Source organism: Notamacropus eugenii, chromosome 3, assembly GCF_028372415.1.
Source record: "Notamacropus eugenii isolate mMacEug1 chromosome 3, mMacEug1.pri_v2, whole genome shotgun sequence".
NCBI lineage: Eukaryota > Metazoa > Chordata > Mammalia > Diprotodontia > Macropodidae > Notamacropus > Notamacropus eugenii.
In genome coordinates this window covers 11,139,121-11,162,218 of record NC_092874.1, presented here as the reverse complement: position 1 = coordinate 11,162,218, position 23,098 = coordinate 11,139,121, and the positions used below count along the sequence as shown (strand labels likewise).

Sequence of the window (23,098 nt, the reverse complement as noted above, 5' to 3'; positions counted from 1 at the left end):
CACAGAACAAAAGAGACAAGCAACAAGTGAAGGTGAGATTGAGTATTTCAAAGTAAGTTAGGATTTGACCCAAATGGAACCTCCTTGGGTCATCATAGCTCCAGGAACACTAAGGGCTCCCCACTTCTTGTGTTGTCCAACCACCTTTCCCCATGAATGCCTAGATGTTCTCTGATTTCAGACTAGATCTGACCATGCAGGAGGGGCTCTGGAAGATATCAGGCTGTTTTCCCTACCTGGTTCCCCCTAAGCCAGGAAGGGAAAAAAAGGCCAAATCAGTGAGAATAAATCCATCTGAGACTGGGGGAAATGGTAAATTTTTTTCCCCTCTGTGAAAGTTGACAAACTGCCCTATCCTTTCCCTCACCCCAATTCCTTATTAAATACAGAAAGCCATTAAGGAATTGAGTCAATGCATGGAATAAACCAAGATTAGATCCTCCACTGAGAGACTCATTTCCCAGATGAACACTCAAGTACAGTGGGGAGAGATGAGAACAGAGGGTGGAGGGGAAGGAGAAAGAGGAGTTTTCTAGACTTTCTTATGCTCCTCCACAGCCCAATATCATTTTTAAAAAGTTGACTGGAATTCCCAAATTTCATTGCTTGACTGCAGAGATTAAGATGAGTTTTGGCCTGCCTGACTTAGACCCGACCAACACAGAGTTCATCCAGTCATTCATTTCCTGTTTCACCTCGGTGAAAACACCCAACTTTAGTGCATTTTCATTACAGGCTTTTCTCAGAAATGATGACGCCCCTTAAGACAACTTTCCGATGCTAGAAGCAGCAGGCACACTTCTGCCTCTGAGGGTAAGTCTGCCCCGGCCTCAATTACCTGTCACCTCAAACACTCGCTTCTTGAATGAAGTGACAACATTTCCATCCTTCCGCCTGAGTAAGGGACTGCTTCTCCTCTCTGTCACTTTCTGTTTTAATCGGGATCGCACCTTCAAGTTGGGCTCTGAGGCTGGGGATTGAGACAAAAAAGAATGGATAAAAAATTTTCAAATAGAGCTCCAACGGCTTTAATTTTTCAAAGGCTCATCAGTTCCTTCATTGTCTACTCTTAACTTCATCTTTACGTGCTGGACCCAAAGCGCTAAGACAGTGACTTAACAGGCATTCAGAGTCAAATAGGTCAGTACAGGAACTTTTGTTTCTTTCTAAAATAACAGTGATGATGATGATGATAATTACAATATCTGTTACTAGGTCCTCATTTCTTGACCCAACTGCAAAATCTGAAAAAAAAGGATTATGGATACCCTGATGCATACAGATATATGAGCAGAAGACACATATGTTTATAGTATGTCTATATGTATTTCTATACCTGTGTATCTATGCATCACCTCCTGCATAGGATGCAGAAAAAGAGCTGGTCTGGGAATTCTCTACAGCAACAAAGTCACAGGAGAGCTCCATGTTTGCATGCATAATACATACATGCAACATACATATGCACATGGAATGATCTACATATGCACATGCCCATGTATATGTTATCTCATATAAAGCATAGACGTATAGACAAATAAAGGCACAGAAAACCACATGCAGACACATGCATATGAACATGTATTCACACAGAAGAAGAGGGAGGGCTTAAACTGAGACCCACACTCTCTAACGCTGTGTGTGTCTATGTTTTCCCCTTGGGTTATCTACCAGCGGATCCTGGGGTTACTAATGGGTAGGTTAATCACTGAAGTGACGGAATCATCTGACAAGATTTATGGCATGACATTGTCCCTTGCTCTTAATTTTCTCAAAGGTGAAATCCAGATTGGAGGTCTATGTGATTTTAAAGCCTTCTGTCTGACCCATGGAACTAGGAAGACGCCTGCATAGGCAGAAGCAGACATCTCGTATGGAAGAGGATTTATGGGAGACTCTATTCACTAGAGGTTTGTGAAGTTAACAGTTCCAAGTCTAAGCCCTTTGGAAGGGATGGGGGGGGTGGTAGGTGGAGGTGGAACTCTGCTCACATAACAGTCCCCATTAAAAAAGGCCTATTGCCAAATGGCTATTTTTGTACATCAGTTGACCCTCAGAAGGGGCTGGATGTCACGTGGAGATCACAACAACTCCTCGAACACACAGGCTGCAATTTTCTTTCTGGGTGTGAGGGACATCTTAGAAGTATCTAGAGGTTTAACTTGCAAGAGCAAGGCAATGTCTGGGCACACAGAGTTCGAGACTTAGAATCAGAAAGACACAAATTCAAATCCTCCCTCTGATGCAGGGTGGGGAACCTTGGGAAAGGCAGCTAGGCTCTTTCAATTTCCCTTTCTTCATATATAAAATAGGAATGATGATAACACCTACCTCACAGGGACTGTTGGAAGAAGAAAAGTGCCTGAAAAACTGAGCCATGCAGCTCATAAGTGTCTGAGGCCAGATTTGAACTCACAAAGCATCTTACTGATTCCAAGGCAGGTACTTTGTCAGCTGTACCACTTAGCAGCCCAGTCAGGGAATATCAACTGAATTAGCATCCAGATCCCTTCAAGGACAGCAGTTTTGACCTGTAGTCTAGGGAATGACTTAGAACATGGCTAGACAAGATCTGGGTCTTCTGTTTGTTTGTTCTAAAGATCTAAGGACCAACGACTATAGACCTAGGAACTGGAAGTCATCCAACAGAATGCAACTGTCCCTCAAGACCCTTGGTCAATGCCAAATCTCTTCCATGAAATCTTCCTAAGTCCCCAACCAGGAATACTGATTCCTTCCTCAGAACTCCCCTGAATTTTCTCCAAACTACAGATCCCCAGTAACTGATCCCCGTCCCCCTAGTCATTTCACCATCCTCTTCTGGACATGCTTTCCTTTGCCCCATGTTGTTCTTAAAATGGGGCACTGACAATTGAACACCACATGCTACATGTATTCCACTGAGGCAAGCTGCCTATTTCAGTACTGCCACCTCCCTTATTGAAACACTCTACTCTCCTCAATGGGACCTAGAATTCACCTTACCTTTCTTGGCTTTTTTATGTTACACTGTCAAGAAATACTGGTCTGGTGGTTTTCTAGGAACCATCCTCCCCCTTCCCGACCCTTTTCACAGGAACTATTTCTTGCCAAGCAAAACTTTCTTCATCCTGTATTTGTCAAGTGGCTTTTCCTTTGGAACCAGATTTCTATGTAGTTAGTGAAGGAAATCTCCTGAAGGTGTGGAAAGGACCCTTTGTGTCAGATATAGAAGTATCTTCCACATTCCAGGGAAGAAAAAAACAGTGGTCCTGGGACCGGAGTAGAATTGGACTTTCCCTTAAGTTTGGTTCAGAAATAAAGACTCCACAGGCATGCCTGTTTCTGTTCAAAACCGATAAACCAAGAACAACCAAAAGGGTAGAGAAGGGAAAATGCCCTAGAAAAAATGCTATGGGAAAGCTAGGAGAGTTCAATGACTTTGTGCATGGCATTCTAGGAAGACGGTTAGTCTTGGGGTGAGGAAAATCTAGATTCAATTCAAACCCACCTGGGACTGAAAATGTCCCTTAATTGATTAATTGTTGTTATCCTGTTTCCTCATCTCAATAAAGCTTCCCTCCCAGGTCTGGATGGCACTTTGTCAACAGGCAATCACAACTTCATGGAAATTTTGTGAAAAACTAGGTTTATTACAATCAAGTGAGATAATGGATGTAAAGAGCTTTGTCAACCTTAAAGAGTCATACTGAGGGTGACAGCTGGGACTAGTTTTCTCTTTCACCGCAATGAAAAATTCCAGGCGTTCTGCACATGGAGTTGATAAAAAAAATCCAAAGTATAATGCTAAGCAAGGAGTCAGAAGGCCATGAGAATTTGCCATTTTGAAAATTCCAATGAGCTTGTCCAATTCCAAGGAGCTTGTTTTTTAAGCATAAGATTAAATAGAGCATCATAGTTTCATGGCCTTTTAAATATGGAAGGATTCTTGGTGATCCTTTGAGCAAACTCTGTTTCATCTCAATTAAACAAGATGATACATGTAAAGCATCTGACACTTGAAAACAATATATAAATATTTCTGAAAATTATTTGACAGCTGTGGAAACTGAGACACTGACAAGTCATGTAATTTGCCCAGTCATAAAATTCTGGGTCCCGTGTTCCTTTTCCCACCCATTTCAGTGCAGAAGTATTGACACGGCAAATTAGTCCCACTCAACCAAATAAAGGAAGTTATTTAAGTGAATTTCCCTACCTTTCCCATAATACGTATAAAATATGCAAATTCACTAACATCTAAACCTCTGTGTTCTGTACATTACCTCAAACACCACAGCATTGCACAGAAAGACAAGCACTTTAAGATTTCAGCCCCGATTCCATTGTGCTAATTTCGCTTCTGATAATGTCACCCTCCAGTCCACTACCTTGTCTATCTCCAGATGCAGAGACCTAATAAGTATGTATGTATGAATATAGGTATAGAGACCTATACATAAACACACAATAAAGGCATACATACATATACATCTAAACGGCCCCAGGATTCCTGGGCAATGACTTTGGCTTCTTCCTTTGAGCTTGGTTTGGGGCCTGATTGCAGCACATCGCCATGGTACTAAGCTGTATGTGCATTTGGGAATGAGGAAGAGCCACCATTTCACGCATTCAAAGGTTCAGAAACTTTCCAGGAACACGTCCTACCAAATCCCAATATGTTCCACTCATTGGGCACACTGCCAATTCCCCTCCTGAACCACCTCCTTTTGTAGAAAGGGTTAATTCTATTTTTAATTCTCCCATGTTCCCCAGTGGCACAAGACTTCCATTTCAGTGACTTACTAATGGGATGTAAATCTCCTAGCCTAGAAAGAGAGAGAGGGAGAAGGGAGAGAAAAGGTAGCAAGAGGAAGTGAGAGAGAGGAGGGAGGTGGGAATGGGGAAGAGACAGAGAGACAGAGAGAGAGAGAGAAGACAGAGAGACGGAGAGAATCAGAGAAGCTCTGCTGGTGCCTCAGTGCATTTCAAGCCCAGCCTCACTGATTGCTTTCCTATTTTTATCCCCAGACCATCACATTCTGCATTTCAATCAATCACATCCGCAGAAGGCAGCCATGTGCACATGTGTATGTGTGTACATCTGAAATCCGTGTGCCCACTGAGATAACCTTGCAGAAAAGATGGCTTATCGTTATTTAGATGAAAACAGCCAATTTTGAAATGAAAAAGAAATCTTTAGGGGTGTTTTTTTTCTATCTTACAAAACCAGGAATGTGAAATACTGAGTCAGTCACTGAATAATAAAACCTTCTGAAAATGGCTTTCCAGCCTGCTCTGGAGGAGATGCAGGCACCTGAAAACATTCTCACACTGAATTATTTATGTGAACATAGAGCTGTCAGATAAAATATGGGGCAAGTGACAGGTAGTCATTCAAGAGATAGGGGCCCAGAAGGCAGAATCCCAGGTCATTTGCTGCCAGTAAGGCAATCCATCCAAATTGAGGGACAGTGAATCTAATTCCTAAACTTTCACACTTTAAATAAATGTTTAATTAATACAGAAAGTCTCAACAAAAAGTTTCCATGTTGATGGTCCAAAAGCTATTTGCAAATGGTTTTGCATTAATGCTAGAATCAGAAAGGACCTTGGATTTACTCTCTAAAGTTATCTGGCCCAGCTCCTACACAGAAGATGAATCGCTTCTGGAATATTTCTCCCAAATGGTTATCCAACCTCCACTCAAAGATCTCTCTTCCTAAGGAGCTCACTGTTTTAGCATTTACCTGTTACCATGGTGGATCAAGCTTGAATTACTGAAAAGACCTTCCTGACATCATCCCAAAATCTGCCTTCCTAGAATTTCTCACCAGTCCCAGGTCTGTAGATGTGGTACCCAAAACTACAAGATTGTTGTAATGTTCAAAGGTGATTACACAGCAATCAGTCAACCAGCATTAAAGAAGTCATTATGGGTGCTAAGAACTGTGTTAAACTCTGGAGACTGAAAATAAACACAACACAGTCCTCACAAGTTTGTATTTTCGTTACCTTTTTTTTGAGGAAGTTATCTAAGTGCCTAATCACTTCATTGTCACCATTCACAGAGCAGGAATCCCTTCTTTGCTCACTCCCCACTCCAAGGATGAGAGCATAGAGGGTTTTTGTCTGTTTTGTTTTTAAACAGAATATTAATGGCAGCTCAGGCGAGATCCCCGACAGGCCCCTCTTTGTTGAGTTATTGATGAATTTCATCTTGTACAGAAAGTAGGATGCCTGAGTCATCAGGGTTTAGTAACAACATTACTGATATACTGACACCCCCTCCCAATGAGATTGATGGCCAAGTATTAGAGAAAAAGGATTCCTTTTCATGAAGCATGCTGGTTCCCGCAACCACTATTCAGTTAGTAGTATCATGTTCTGAAAAATGGATGATTCTGTACTGATGATGAAATAAGAAACACTCCCAAGCTGCCTTCAAAGCTCAGGTCCGGTGCCACCTTCTATATCAGATCGAAAAATAGCTTTGCTGAGCAACCAATGAGCACTAAAACAAGAATTTGTTGAGCATCCCAATCCCTACACTCAAGGAACTTTTATTCTGTGAAGGCAGACAACATACATTTATATAATTCAGTAATAAATCGTTGTAAATTAAATGCAAGGTCATTTTGGTGGAAGGAATGACCAGTGAGAGCATCGGGAGGGCCAGACTTTGGAGCACATCATTCTACAAATGATACTGTCCTTCCAAAAGAAATCTAACTTCTCCCTTCTATTGGGGGTCCTCTTAAGAACCAGTCAGACCATTCCTGGATGGTAGAAACTTTTATTTTTGTTCTTGAATTTCCTGAGCCCTTTCAGTGTCTGGCCCAGTTACTACATTCTCCTAACTTGGTATCTCTCCAGAGTCTATCTAGGATATCACCCCCATGCCTTTAATTCTTGCCTTTCTCAACTCCACCTCTTGGAAGTCCTGGTTTCCTTTAAAGCTCAGCTCAAGGACTATGTTCTACATGAGGCACTTCCTGATCTCCCAGATGGCCCTTCTCTATCCACTACAAATGATTTTCTCATTATATAGTATATATTAGGTATATGTTACTATGTGTACATCAATAAAATGTCAGCTCTTTAAGCGAAGGGTCTGTTCTGCCAACCTCACTTCCTAACACAGTGCCAGTCACATACTTGTCAACTCACTGATGGCTTCACAAATACATGTGAATACGTGTGTGTGTGTGTGTGTATGTGTGTATGTGTATATATATATATATATATATATATATATATATCCAATGAAAACTCTCTGCTGGTTAAGTGAAGGTGCCATTAAATTGAGACCAGTTGGACAGAGCCACTGGAAGCAGTGGATAACTTTGGAATTCTCCTTGATACTTTGGCAGACCTGGTGTGATCATCTGCTCCAATTCCGAGAAAATACACTGGTGAAATTTGTGAGCTACAAAGCTGTATGTGAATATTTAGATTTTCATGCCAAAGTGCACTGTAATAAGCTGAACAATGCAAATTGGGATAGAAACACGATTAAAACAATGAAATAATTACAATCAATTTTTCATGGTTTTAAATTTAAATTTGATGCTTTTTCCTTCTAAGTGACTTTTAATTGTTTTGTCCTTTTAGAACAATACATGACAGAAAAGAATTCTCTTCATGTTGCAAACAGACAGATAGACAGATACCAGAGCTTTTTGGGTTTGGTTTGGGTTTTTTGCCTCCAAAGTAAATTAACATGGGCTTCTTAAAAGACAGCTATATGGGCACTGGACCCTTTTGTATATGAAACATCCCATGCTTAATATCTGGCAAAGATGACAAAAGTTGAAATGGAGTCTAATGGATCAAAAGCTCACCTCAGAGCCGAGGGCATACATTGGCTGTGTAACCTTGGACAGCTCCCAGGACTCTGGGAAACCACCATGCCTCTAGTGGCCCAGGGTTTGATCCTAAGAGTGGCCCTTGACCATGCGAATTGTCACCCATCCCTCACATTCAACCAGCTGACAAGACTTGTCATTCTAACCTCCTTTGGCTCTCCAATCTGTCCCCTAATGTCTACTCCCACTATACCCATGGTAGTTCAGGTCTTTATTCTCCCCTTCTGGCCTGGACTATTTCAAAAATTCCAAATTGGTCTCCCTGCCTTGGATCACTTTCCTCTCCAATTCCTTCTAGGCAGAGATGTCAAAGAGACATTCTAAAGCACAGATCTGAATATGTCACCTCCCTATTCAGTTAGAGTTAGTGGGTTGCTTGCATCTCCAAGATCAAAAACAATCCTCTGGATTTGACCTCTAAGGGCTTCATATACTGGCTCTAATCCATCTTGCCATGATGACAACACATGATTCCCATTCATGGATTATGCTCTGACCAAAGTGGCCTTTGTCAAGTCCTGTATATATGACCTTCAATTTTTCCTTTGATACAGACTGACCCTTAAAACCTCCCTTCAAGGTTTATCCAAACATCACTGCATCTAAGATGTGTTTTCTACTCTTCTCACTTCTAGATGACCCCCTTCCTCTCCTTTCTCAAAATCAGTACAGATTCATTGGGTGATATTTTGGATGTTCTAAGAATTGTACATTCTGTTGGCCTCCTGATCAAAGTAAGTTCCTTGAGGACAGGGGCTATTCATTTTCTGTCCTTATCTCCCCGGTCCTGAGTATAGTCTTGACACACAGTAGGCATTTATTAAAGGCTTGTTCAATTGAACTGAGTAATAAACTACACAGGAATTGTTGATCCACATTGGTGGAGGGAGATTATACACTGAGAATCCTCTACACCAGTGAAATTAACAACTCCACCTAAAGAAAGCAGAAGTGGAGAAAGGGAGACAGAAGCAGACAGCAGGGAGCAAATTCTGGTTCCTCTGTTTTCTAAGGAGTATCAGATTCCCTCCTGAAGTTGGACTTTATTCCAGGAGGTCTTACTGATGAAACAGGAATTAGAATTGGTCCTATACTTTCTGGCCCCTGGTAAAGTTAAGTTTCCTTCTCAGCACAGGCACAGCTCAGAACGAATGTCCTGTGCATGCTAACCTCTTTAAGCATCTGCTGCGTTTTTTCATTTCATAAAGACAAAAAGTTGGATTTAGTCAAACAAAGACAAATACCAAAAATATAAGTGATCTGTATTCAGGGTCCCCTTTCTGACTTGAACAGATATGAGACTATTTCTGGAGGGAGCTCTGGGCAAGGATATTTCCTAGCCCAATGTAGGACAGCACCTTCCCACCAACATCCACTCCTTGAGTCATGTTCAGGGGCACTGCAAGCACAGGGTCATTGGGGCAGGGTGGCAGAAGTTAGATTTGGACTCTCCTCTATCAACTCAACCACACTGTTTCCCTTATTCTTAAAACTATAAAGGAGCCAATTAGATTCTATGCAGCTTTTCAGTCATTCAGCTTTTTTCCATTGACAGAAATATGTTTTTTTTTTTTACCTGTGCCTTAAAATAGGGGTAACTTGGTGGCACAGTGGATAGACTACTGACCCTGAAGTCCAGGAGGACCTGAGTTCCAGTGACCTCAGGTATTACTTACTAGTTATATGTGAGCCTGACTAAGTCACTTAACCCAATTTGCCTCAGTTCCCTAATCCATAAAATTAGTTGGAAAGGGAAATGGCAAGCCATTCCAATTTGCAAAAATAATAATGCCTATAGATCATTAAGATTTGCAAACAATTTTACATATAAAAGGAAATATTTGTAAAGTGTCTAACCCAGTGCCTGACAAATAAAGGTTCTTAATAAATGCTTACACCCTTCCCTTTTTCCATATGGCATCTCAATTGATTCTCACACCAAAGCTACGAGGTAGTTGCTGTTATCTCCATTTTACAGATGAGGAAACTGAGATAGACAGCATTAAAGTGACTCACTCAAAGGCACACAACTATTAAGTCTCTGAGATGTAGTTTGGACTCAGGTCTTCCTGAAACTAAACCAAAGCTTCATCTATTACAAAAGTGGCTCCTCATAGGACCCTTTTAACTACACACGCCATGTTAGTACGAGAGTAAAAGACTGGATTTGGAATCAGATGACTTGGATTTGAAATCCAATCCTGATATTGATTCTTTGTGAAGGTTACTTCACTATCCCTCACTAAGGTTCAACTTCCTCATTTAGGAAATGAAGAGACTGACCCAGAGGACCCAAACCCTTCTTAGCTCTAACCCTAGATGCTGTTGGAAAATATTTAATATTCTAACTACTAGAACCCAGAAACAATGGAAAGAGAGCAGGATTTCAGAAAGAAGCAAAGGGTCCACTTTACTTGTCTTCAGAATGCACTCAACGTAAAAAGTCTTTACTCACAAGAAGTGCTGCACTCACGCCCATTTTTCTTTTTTTAAACAAAAGGTCTCAAGTTAAAATTAGAGAAAACACCTGTTTGAAGCTCTAATTTGCCACATTTTTACTCCACCAACACGGACCCGATTAAAACACATTCCCCTCACATGTTGTCTTTATGTTCAGGCAGATCATTTCTGTTCCTTACAATTTAATTAGCAAAAAAGACAAGGGACTCTACCCTCTTGTTGAGCCATTGAACAGGAAGGATGGAGGTCATTACGAAGCAGGAAGACACTGAAAGAAACCATCAAAATCCTGCTTTCTTTTCTTTAGGAGGCTTAGAATTAAGGCACAATTCCAACTTGCTTTGCATCTCTAGCAGTTAATACACTCAGGGTGGTGCCTCTCTCCTGCTGCCAGAACCTTGGGGATCAGCTTCCAATGACAACATGACTGGCAAAGTCTCAAACTGTTCTTCCGTGATCCATGCTAAGTGGGGCAGAGGAGGAAACTTGGGCCTTGGACCCTGGAGAATCTGAGTCTGAATCCTGCCACACACTGACGTGATGGCAAAAAACTCACATAGTCTCAACTGCCTAATCTGCAAACTGTGTATGATCAGAACATCTACCTCACAGGGTCTGTGGAAGGATTGAATTAGATAAAAATCACCGTGTAAACTACTTTGCAAATCTTAATGTCTGAAATAAATGCTAACATTATTGCTTCTGAAACTCCCTGTAACACTTATTGGATCTTAACGAGGTACTGACAAATCAATGTTCTTATCAGCACTGAATCTGAATAGGTTTTCCACACAGGCTCCAAAATTCATGATGTTTTTAAACCAATTTATTCTATTTGGAGGTTCTGATGAGGAAACTGTGAAAGCTGAAGGAAGTAGGAAATGTTAGGCTAAAGAAAAGAAGACATAACTGTCATGCCAAGCATTTGAAGGACTGTCATGGGGAAAAGAAGTCCAAAGAGCCCTACTTGGCCTCTCCAGACCAAACCAGAAGCAGAAAGAGCAGAGCTCGGAAAGAGCAAATATGGGCTGGATGGAGGAAAACCATCCCTCGATGAGAGCTGTCCAGCAAAGGGGGCAGGGGCTGCCTAAAGAGGCAGTGGGACCCTGGCACTAGAAGCCCTTCTGCCAAGGCCAGAAGAGTGCATGCCCACTTCTTCTCAAAGCAGAAAGGATGGCATGACAGCTACAAGCTGGACTCAGTGTCCTCCGAGGCAGCGTGTCATGACCGACTTGAAATCGGAAGATGTGGATTTGAAACCTAGCTCAAACACCTATGAGCTGCTTGGGTGAATATAGAGAAGTCATTTCAAATCTCTAAGCTTTAGTTCCTTCTCCATAAAACGAGGATAAAATAATGCTTGTATCTTCTATCACCCCTCCCCCACTGAGTTCTTGGGGAAAAGTGCTTTGTAAACTTTAAGTACAACACAAACGGCCAGTCCTGTGATTTTGTCATTTGGTCCTCCTTGAGAATGAAGGCCAACAATCAGCTGTTATCATCTTCTGCTTCCAGTTTGTGCCTTTCAGACACATTGAGTATCACTGTTCCTTAGGCAGAGTTTTATATAGGATGACAGAAAAGTAAGACCAATTTTGCAGAATTTTATATCGGCAAAGAATTGATAGAATCAAAGGGTGTTTCCAGGCTGGCTGTTCTATTTGGTCATGATAATATGAATCACCCTAAGGTCTAGTGAATAATCTTTTCCACAATCCAGAAGAAAAATGGTCAGCAATTATCTGAAGACAGGAGAGAGATAAACATATTCATTTTGCTTTTAAAAGCATTTAACTAGTTGTTGTATAAGCAGAAGGATGAGTGAAGAATGATAACTAAAACTTCATGTGCCCAATTATAGACCATCAAAAGTGTAAAGGGGAAAACCACCTTAAAACATTTTAGGGCACAATATTACATGCAAATGTACTCACTTAGGTGTCTATAAATGTCTCTTGCATAATAAAATGCAAGAATAAAATTTCAGTACAAGTTCATTAAAAATGAAACTATTAATACCATAAATACCACTCGCTAGCAATGAAAGGAGAGATGATACAACCAGTGACCGCCTGCCCATTTTTCACCTGTTCTTTTCTTAACGTCTCTCCCTCCCCACTTATCTCCTTGGAAATAACACCTTCAGAAGCTAGAAATGTTTTGTGTGTAGGGGTCTCTGGCTGCTTCCCTCATCCTCTCTTTACAGCAGAAAAGTCTCACAGAATCACAGAACCCAAGTTTGGAACTCAATTAAATAAAGGTTTATTGAGTGCCTGATTTGGGCAAAGATACAAAGACAAAAGTCACCCACGTGTTTAAGGAGCTCACATAATAGAGATTGAAGATTTGGAAATGAAAGAAACTTTTCAAGCCACCAAGTTCAACCCCCTTATTTTATGGCTGAGAAAACAAAGTACCAATTGGGTGAGAGGTGTGCCCAGGTTCCCACAAGTAGTGAGAGCCAGAGGAAGAATTCAAATCTAGGTCTTCCTAACTCCAAAGCCAATCCATAGAATTGGAGGTCAGGTCATTCTGGTTTCTCACAGATTGACTAATGAGTGGGGCAGATGAACGATCCTTCCATCAACAGTTCTCAACCCTCACTCATGATTATTTCAACTGAAGATGGAAGATTATTTTTGTTTCCTTTTTATCAAATTCACATTTCAAGTATTTTTTAGTAAACAAGATGTCAAGTGAAAGTTCTTTTTTCTCAACTTCACAAATGAAATAATCTGCAGCATCCAAGAAAATGGAAAATTTTCATTTTCATTTTTTCTAGGATGAAAGGACAATTGTTGATTTTCCAATCTCCCTGTCCCTTTGAATGGTATTCCTGTTATCTCTATCATTAAGCACATTTTGGACTCATGGGCAAATCACATTTTGTGAGGGAAATTGCAATTTCACTTCCTAGAGAATTGCATCTATTAAGAAACATGTCATCCATTCATACCTCTAATCCAAAAAGAAAAGGAATACCAGAATACCTCTTCCTTACTTTCTACCAATAGATGGTGCAGTGGGGAGATTGCCAGGCCTGGAGTTGGACTCATCCTTCTGAGTTCAGATCCAGACTCAGACACTTACTAGGTATGTGATATTGAGCTAGTCACTTAACCCTGCTTGTCTCAGTTTCCTCATCTATATAATGAGTTGGAGAAGAAAACAGTAAACCACTCCACGATCTTTGCTAAGAAAATCCCAAAAGGCATCCCAAAGTGTTAGACATGACTAAAAAACTGAGCAGAAAATTCTGTCACCTCTGCTTCTTCATTTTCCCTGCTAAGAAGGAGAAATTGTGGTCATAGATGATCTACAATTATCTTCAGTCTTCATTTAACTCAGTGGTTTAGAATTACCAGCAAGACTTTTATCACAACTGCTTAAAACAAGATCTGAACACCACCCCTAGCTCTGTCCAATCCTCCTCCTACTTTCTCTTGGAAAGATATCCAAAGAATTAAAAAAATGGGGAAAGCTCAAAATAGAAGCAGGAGTCCATGTCGGGAAGAAGGGAAGGAGTCTGGATAATCAATTTACTGAATCATGGGTCATAAACAATGGCCTTTGATCTATGACCATTAACCCTGAGATACTGTTGTCTATACCTGTGTCAGTCTCCTTCCCTCCCCACCAAAGTTTTATGGAAGTTTCGTGTGCTTTGGAAGCCATTCATTTCCTGATCCATATCCCACATACAAAAAAACACTCCCTTGTAAACAAAGAAAACCAGTTAAGAAAAACCAACCAGCAGTGTATACAATATTCCACACCTGTAGCCCCCAGCCTTTCTATGGAACATAGGGAAACGTGTTTCATCTTTCATCATCCAGAACCAATGTTCACAATGGAAATGGAAATGAGAAGAAATTAATTCGTCTCATACTGGAGCTACAAAGGAGCATCCTTCAAATTAAGGGAAGAAGAAATCTATAAGAGTAATACAACTGAAAGTTGGAGAGTTTCCATGTTTAGGAGTGTTCTATTAATGCCCCACTCTTTGAATGAAGAGCAGGAGAGTCAAAGCTCCCTGAAGGCAGGGATTACTCTGTTTTGTCTTTGCATCTCAACATTTAGTTGGTCAAAACGTATTTATTAAGTGCTTAACATATGCTAGAAACTAGTAAGTGTCCAATAAAAAATGTTAATTGAAACAAGAATAGGAAATCTGTTTAGACAGAGGTGTTCCCAGCATTGGTCAGCTACCCAGAAGGCAGCCTGTGGATGACTCAAGGCCCCACATCATACTTGGAGTCCTTGGAAATACGAATAATTGGGACATACCTTCACTCCAACATTAACATGAGTGTGGAAACTGGCAGAGCGAGTCCAAGGAGTGATACCTATACTTGGGAGTGTGAGTTGGCCCCTATACAATTACCCCAAAGGACTTCCTTTCTGTACTAAAAGGTCTCTTTAACTGGAAAAGGTGAAAAGGAAAGGTTTTCAGAGTATATAGTTTTTCTTTTGTAAAACACCTGGGGGGTAGGGTATGTGAGCACACGTGTCAATGTGTGTGAGTACTGGTATGTATAAGTGAGTGTATATGAGTATGAGTGTGTCAATGTGTGTGCGTGTGAGCATGAGTTCCTGTGTGAATATGTGTCAGCATGTGTATGTATGTGTGTGTGTGTGTGTGTGTGTGTGTGTGTGTGTGTGTGTATTCCTTCATGATCCCACACTTGGGCCAGGCCATGTTGGACTTCTTCATTTTTTTCTGAATGTCACCTGGGGCTAGTTCTTCATTAGGAGGCCCAGACTCCAAAGATGCCACACAGTTGTCATGCCTAATATGGTTAAAGGATAATCGATGAAAAGCTGAAAGGGTCCTTAATAAGCATCTGGTCTCACCTTCTTTTTACAGTGAGGACGCAGAAATAAAACAACTCAACCAAGGTCATACAGTGAGTAAATGTCAGACATACAAAGCAATGGCAGATCCTTCAAGTGCAAAGCCGAGGCTTACTCCCACCCCCTCCTTCATAATCATGCCATAGACAGGTTACAATCTCTATGGGCTTTCCTTTCCTCACCTATAAAATGGAGAACTTTGGGGACTTCAGCGCATAAATGCTTTTCTTTTATGAATCTCAGGGCTGCCCTTTCACAGACCAGACTAATGACACAAAATACAGATGGTTGGAGGATTAATGAGGGTAGTGGGAAGGTGCAGAGTGGGTAGGAACAGGCTGCCACACTTCATAAGCAAGGAATTAGGACAGAGAAGCTGTAGAAGGCTGCCCCCAAAGAATCCTAGCAATGGCCAGTGCTTATATAGGGCTTCAAGGCTCACAAAGTACGTTATCTCGTTTGATGCTCACAACAACTTGGGGAGGTCGAGGCTACTTTGATCCTCATTTTACGGGTGAAAAAACTGAGGATGAGAGAGGTGAGGTCACTTGCCCATGGTCACATGAGTCCAAATTTGAGCTGGGGTGTTCCTGACTCCAGGCCCAGTGCTCTAACCATTGAGCAACCTCACTGGCTCACTGGACAACTGAAGAAAGTTCTGTGAGTGACGTGATGAGAGGAATGGAAAGCAGTGATGGCCCGTGGGTGATATGGTAAGAACTCCTCTGTGGCAAACCCCCAAGGAGATTAGGGCAAAAGTCACCTAGGATGGACTGCAACCTGTACCTTAGAAGGAATGCCTAAGCCAACAAAATCAGGGATCCACTGGGACCCTGAGCACTACAGTTGAATAAGAAAGTTCTGTTTTTTTCCTGGCTTTCTCTAAACATTCAAGTTCCCTTCATTACCATGATACATCAGTAACTATGAAGCAGTCACACAAATCAGCAGCCATTGACAGGGCTGCACAGTGCAGAGGGTCTTGGACTGAGAGGTGGCAAGGCGTCCATTCAAATCCCACCTCAGACACTACCTCGCTAGGTGACCCTAGGCAAGTCACAGCACTTCCTGGTGGCCTCAGTTTCTGCAACTGCAAAATGAGGTGCTTAGATTCAAGATTCTTTTCAGCTCCAGATCCTGGCAAATTTTGGTAAATGTGAGTCATGCCTGTGGTTCACAAATATGACCACTGCATATCTATCCCTGAAAGCTTAAACACAAATAAAATTATACATATATATATATATATCTCCAAGTTATTTGTGGTTGCCCTCTAAGGTGGTAGGGAAATTAGAAATAGAGTGGGTATCAATCGACTGACTGGAGAACACCAGGGTGCATTAAAAATATGAGAAATTCAGAGAAACAGGAGAAAACTCCTACGAACTGATGCAGACTGAAGTCAACAGAAGCAGTAAACACTGTGCAGTCACACTAACGGTAACACTGTAAATGAAAATCTTTCTAAATTGGAGTCAACATTAAGTAATTATACAGGCAAATCTTGTCCTCTGAGAAAAGATGAAGAGGGATCAGACGACTGGAAGGTTGCGTAGCTCCTAAGAAACTGTCTCTGTATCATCAGCTGGTTTTGCTTAACAGTTTTTGTTACAAGGGAAAGCTCATTTGGAAGGGGCAGGGGCATAGCTGGAAATGATATTCGTGTCAAAACAAAAAGCATCAATGCAACTCTGTTTTTTAAATAAAGGTGAAGGTGAGTACCCCTCTCCTTGCCCCCCACTTTGCTCCCATGCACATGCCGTGTGAAAGGAATTTGATCTTTTTCTTCCACCATGCCTGAGATTAACACAGTATAGAGTACTCTGGGAGTCAAGAGAGAGGAGGGGGGCCCTCACTGGATCAATTTCTGGCCTTCTAAGGAAAGGAGGCTTCTCACCTCAGGCTGGAAGATTTCTGAAGCACCTTGTCTCTCCCATCGCATGATTCTGCCACAATACACTGGGGAAAGGCAAATTTTTATAAGATGATACACACCCAATTTCCGACTAGTCCACATGGAAAATGAAATTGGCCTTCCAAAACCTGAGCCCTGTTTTTGGATTCTTTCCATCTCCAAGTCTCATTCTGGCGATTCTGGGCATTAAAATGTGTGTTTTAATGAGACTGGAGGAGTCCCATTAGCCCAGAAGCCTGATTTATATGACTCGTAGGCTCCAAGGCAATGGAGGTCAGCCAGCCCGCTACCCCTGCTCAGGCATCGGAGGAAGGCCAGCTTCCCAAGAAAGGATCTCAGGAAAGTCATGGGACAGAAGATTGACTCAAAACTGCACCCGTTTTTTATGATGCATTTGTATATGAATCTCTCCTGAGTTAGGTCACATTAGGACCCCTACATGAGCAGAAATTCTGTGAGAAATTGACAGGGTTGCCAAGAGACCTGAAGCCAGGAGCCTTCTCTCCACATAATGTGGTGATGATTCAGGGCTCATTGTGGTTAAATAGAAAAGAGTTCTGCCCCTTGTGTCAGAGGACTTGGGTTTGAATCTCAGTGTTGAGGTTTCCTGCCTGTGTCACCCTGGGCAAATTTTTTCCTCTCTCTATGCCTTAGTTTCATCATCTGTAAAATGGAGGAGGGGAATGGCTGGATTAAGTGCTTCCAAGGTCCCCCATATATAAATCTATATTATTAATAAAGTGGGGGGGGGGGAATCTATTCAGGGCCAAAATGAGAGTCTGGGCTAAGAATGACTATGAGTGAGGGGCAGAGCCAAGATGGCAGAGTAAAAAGACGCATATACACATAGCTCCGAACCCACAACCCATAGAACATCGGTAAAAAGGAACTCACGGCGAATTATGGAGTAGTAGAGGCCACAGCACAGTGGAGCAAAGAAGATTTCTGTTCCAGAGGGACCTGCAAACCTCTTGCAAAAGGTATGTTGTGCTGCGGATGCGAAGCCCAGCCCAGCCCTGGCACGGAGAGGAGCAGATCTGAGCAGGCTTTAGGGACGGGATCTCCAGCGGCCGTGAGGGTCCCTCTACCCACAGGCGATGGGGGTCAGTGAGAGGGTCTTCTTGGCAGGTCGAGAGGGGAGTGGGGTGCCCCCATAACTCAGGTCCCCTCGGGGGGCAGTAGCTGACACAGCGGCAGACCAGAGCTCCCCAAGCAGGCAGGAGCCTGGATCCATTGTTGAAGGTCTGTGCATAAACCCCCTGAGGGAACTGAGACTGAGAGGTGGCCCTGCCCCCACCTGAGCACCTGAACTTAATCTCACACTGAATAGCAGCCCTGCCCCTGCCAAAGCCCCAAGGCTGGGGAGCAGCATTTGAATCTCAGACCCCAACCGCTGACTGAGAGGATCAGGAGGCGAGGTGGGTGTGAGGAGAATATTCAGAGGTCAAGTCACTGCCTATGAAAATGCCCAGAAAAGGGAAAAGGAATAAGACTATAGAAGGCTACTTTCTTGGTGAACAGGCATCTCCTCCCTTCCCTTCTGATGAGGAAGAACAATGTTTACCATCAGGCAAAGACATAGAAGTCAAGGCCTCTGTATCCCAAACATCCAGACTAAATATTCTGTGGGCTCAGGCCATGGAAGAGCTCAAAAAGGATTTTGAAAATCAGCTTAGAGAGGAGGAGGAAAAGCTGGGAAGAGAAATGAGAGATATGCAGTCAAAGCATGAACAGCAGGTCAGCACCCTGCTAAAGGAGACCCAAAAAAATGCTGAAGAAAATAACACCTTGAAAAACAGGCTAACTCAATTGGCAAAAGAGGTTCAAAAAGCCAATGAGGAGAAGAATGCTTTCAAAAGCAGAATTAGCCAAATGGAAAAGGAGATTCAAAAGCTCACTGAAGAAAATAGTTCTTTCAAAATTAGAATGGAACAGATGGAGGCTTTATGAGAAACCAAGAAATCACAAAACAAAACCAAAAGAATGAAAAAATGGAAGATAATGTGAAATATCTCATTGGAAAAACAACTGACCTGGAAAATAGATCCAGGAGAGACAATTTAAAAATTATGGGACTACCTGAAAGCCATGATCAAAAAAAGAGCCTAGACATCATCTTTCATGAAATTATCAAGGAACACTGCCCTGAGATTCTAGAACCAGAGGGCAAAATAAATATTCAAGGAATCCACAAAACACCGCCTGAAAGAGATCCAAAAAGAGAAACTCCTAGGAACATTGTGGCCAAATTCCAGAGTTCCCAGGTCAAGGAGAAAATATTGCAAGCAGCTAGAAAGAAACAATTCAAGTATTATGGAAATACTATCAGGATAACACAAGATCTAGCAGCTTCTACATTAAGGGATCAAAGGGCATGGAATAGGATATTCCAGAAGTCAAAGGAACTAGGACTAAAACCAAGAATCACCTACCCAGCAAAACTGAGTATAATACTTCAGGGGAAAAATTGGTCTTTCAATGAAATAGAGGACTTTCAAGCATTCTTGATGAAAAGACCAGAGCTGAAAAGAAAATTTGACTTTCAAATACAAGAATGAAGAGAAGCATGAAAAGGTGAACAGCAAAGAGAAGTCATAAAGGACTTACTAAAGTTGAACTGTTTACATTCCTACGTGGAAAGACAATATTTGTAACTCTTGAAGCTTTTCAGTATCTGGGTACTGGGTGGGATTACACACGCACACATGCACATACACACACACACACACAGACATAGAGACAGAGTACACAGAGAGAATTGAAGAGGATGGGATCATATCTTTAAAAAAATGAAGTCAAGCAGTGAGAGAGAAATATTGGGAGGAGAAAGGGAGAAATGGAATGGGGCAAATTATCTCTCATAAAAGAGGCAAGCAAAAGACTTATTAGTGGAGGGATAAAGAGGGGACGTGAGAGAAAAACATGAAGTTTACTCTCATCACATCCCACTAAAGGAAGGAATAAAATGCACACTCATTTTGGTATGAAAACCTATCTTACAATACAGGAAAGTGGGGGATAAGAGGATAAGCAGGGTCGGGGGGACAATGGAAGGGAGGACATGGGGAGGAGGGAGCAATTTGAGGTCGACACTCATGGGGAGGGTCAGGATCAAAAGAGAATAGAAGTAATGGGGGACAGGATAGGATGGAGGGAAATATAATCAGTCTTATACAACACAACTATTATGGAAGTCATTTGCAAAACTACACAGATTTGGCCTATATTGAATTGCTTGCCTTCCAAAGGGAAGGGGTGGGGAGGGAGGGAGGTAAAGAAGTTGGAACTCAAAGTGTTAGGAACAACTGTCGAGTAATGTTCTTGCCACTAGGAAATAAGAAATACAGGTAAAGGGGTATAGAAAGTTATCTGGCCCTACAGGACAAAAGAGAAGATGGAGACAAGGGCAGAGAGGGATGATAGAAGAGAGAGCAGACTGGTGATAGGGGCAATTAGAATGCTTGGTGTTTGGGGGGGGAGGGGACAAAAGGGGAGAAAATTTGGAACTGAAAATTTTGTTAAAATGAATGTCAAATAAATAAATTTAAAAAAAAAAAAAAAGAATGACTATGAGTTAGACCAAGTCCATGGGATCCATGGAGGACAGCCCTCTCATTTTTCAGGTGAGGAAAAGGAGTGCCAGACAGAGGAGATCATTTGCTCAGGGTCCCACGGGTAAGAAGAGTCAAAAGGATATGAACTGAGGCCAAGGGACTTGAGGGCCAATGACTCCCAAGCAGTCCACACCACAAAGATTCCCTTTGTTGGGCTAGTTTAGATTTTTAAATGGTGAATGAGAAATAGACATGGAAAGAGCTGACCCCCATATTTCTTTGTGTCTTTACTATACAAAGGTCATCCAGAGGTGTCTGAGTAGGACAATGTTCCTTTTGAAGTGGGCAACTCAAATGAGAAGGTATCTTAATTGTTTTATCTGGTCTTTGAAAATAACAGTTACCACAGTGTACATCATCTCAACCACCTTCCTTGGCCAACAGCTGAAAGGCTGTGTGCTGGGTTAGTCAGAAAACAGTCAGAAAAACACTTTCTGTTCCTATTTGGAATTAGAGTTTAAAGGGGATTTTGTGTCTCCCTCTTTTCTTTACAGAGGTAAAGGACCATGGGTTGGAATAGCATATATAATATCAGGCTCGGCTGATGGTTGTTGGTTATACTAAGCTGCTTTTTTCTTTCTTTATTAAAAGGAATCATTTATAAAAGATGGCTTGCTGGACAGGGAAGGGAAAATATACGACTCAAAAGAAAAGCTAGTGACACACCAGTTTATCATCGTGTCGCTTTTAATTTTAAAAAGGGGGGGAATTTGGAAAGATCGTCAATAATGCCAACAGATCCCAGGATCCCCATTTAAACTAGCCAAGTCCTTCCAAATACCAGTGGCCGCAAGGATTCCGGCCCTCAGGGGGAGGAAGGAGAGGTCCACCCTGAGTAACAAAGGTCAGATTTCTGCAGGCCATGGCCCTTGTGGAACTCAAAGTTCTCCTAGGCTATCACTGTCTGATGTGGTCCCAGGGGGTCAGGGGCGGCTCCAATATGTCCCCACTGCTGGAGGGATGCCCCTGTGGTCACTTTAATCAGCTTGGGGTCACCAAAATTTTCTTATCCTGGTTCCTGTCACCCTACCCCCACCCCACCTCCCGAATCTACCCAGTAATTTTTGGGAACTCAGTGCTGATGTCTGCAAAAGCAGGAATGAGCTCAAAGATCCCAGTTACCCTCAACAAGGGACTGTCTTGTCAGTCTCCATCCACAGGCCCTTTACTGAATCCCTGAAGGAGCTGAATTGGCTTTGTAGGGACAGAGGAACAAGACTCAGCTTGAAGATGTTTGTGATCACGGCCCTCATCCTCTGGGAAACTTTACTATTTATCAGGCCCTGGTTCAGATTTAAATAGATTCTTCCTTAAATAAAATCCAAAATTCCACAGAGATGTATACAGACCATGTTTTCAACAAAGGCTCTAAGTACTGTATAAAAAATGTCCATGGTAACCACATCACAGTCTCTCCACTTAGGTGCATTCAAACACAGGCACAATTTTAGAGATGTTAGTGTATGCACATATACGTATGTACATATTACATTTCATATACATGTATGTGTGTATGTATGCGTATATACTATGCATATAATTGTGTAAAATGCACATCACATTTTTCAAGAGATGAGATTGTATGGCCCACTTTTAATTAACAAAGTATCTGGTCGAGCATTTTAAATCATGCCCCCAAAACATCTGCCCTGAATTACAGCCTGCTTCTCCATTCAGAAAATGGGAATTGAATTAAAGAATATTTGGAAACCCCTGCAGAGATATGAAAGCATTAACAGCTGCATGAGAACGTAACTGTCACAAAGGCAGAAGGTTTTCAGATCAACAGACAACCACACTGTCCATGTCTACAGGATTTTTAAAAACAGACAGGGAAGGAGAAAGAAAAGAAAACTTTTCCGCAGAAAACAAGAGGGTCCCCCTCCCAGGCTGCACACCCTAGCCCCGACCCCCTCTTTCCACATGAATCCCCCGCCTGGCACACACATTCTGTATTCTACTGCGGATAGAACATTGAATAAAATCACAAAGATCATATTGACAGAGTACTTAAAAAAAAAAAAATTTGTTCAACAGTGAATCTACAACACTGTCTCAAAGAGAAAAAATGAATTAGGTTTGTTTTCCATTTTTTGTAAAAAAATGCTCTTCTCATGGAAATGGCTGGGTGTGTATTCTAAATCTCGATATGCTTCTCAACCTGAGGCAGGAGGCCTATCCCAGTTTGTTGTTTTTTCCCCTGGTTTCGAATGCCGCTTCTTTTCAACATCAGAACCAGCCTGGCCATCAGTCTCCACCCTCCTGGAGGTGGAGACCCATTCAAAGGCAGAGGCCCAGCAGGGAGCCGGCTTTCTCCTGGGCGTGTAGCTGTATCACTCATCGTCAGGCAGCCTCCTGCCATCAGGAGCCAGTGTTTTCTTTCAGTGTCTCCTTGCATTCCAAAATGC

At 42.0% G+C, this 23,098-nt stretch overlaps 1 protein-coding gene across 21 annotated transcripts in view; it reads right to left on the bottom strand.

The window, feature by feature from the left end:
* Positions 1–23,098, bottom strand: part of HDAC9 (histone deacetylase 9) — an 885,788-nt gene that overhangs the window by 415,609 nt on the left and 447,081 nt on the right. For 17 of the 21 annotated variants that reach the window (XM_072650844.1, XM_072650846.1, XM_072650845.1 and 14 more), the window contains one exon: positions 839–970. The exons of the other annotated variants lie outside the window; for them this stretch is intronic. In XM_072650844.1, coding sequence (XP_072506945.1) covers positions 839–970 — 132 coding nt within the window. The remainder of the gene's footprint in view (positions 1–838; positions 971–23,098) is intronic. 21 annotated transcript variants of the gene reach the window in all.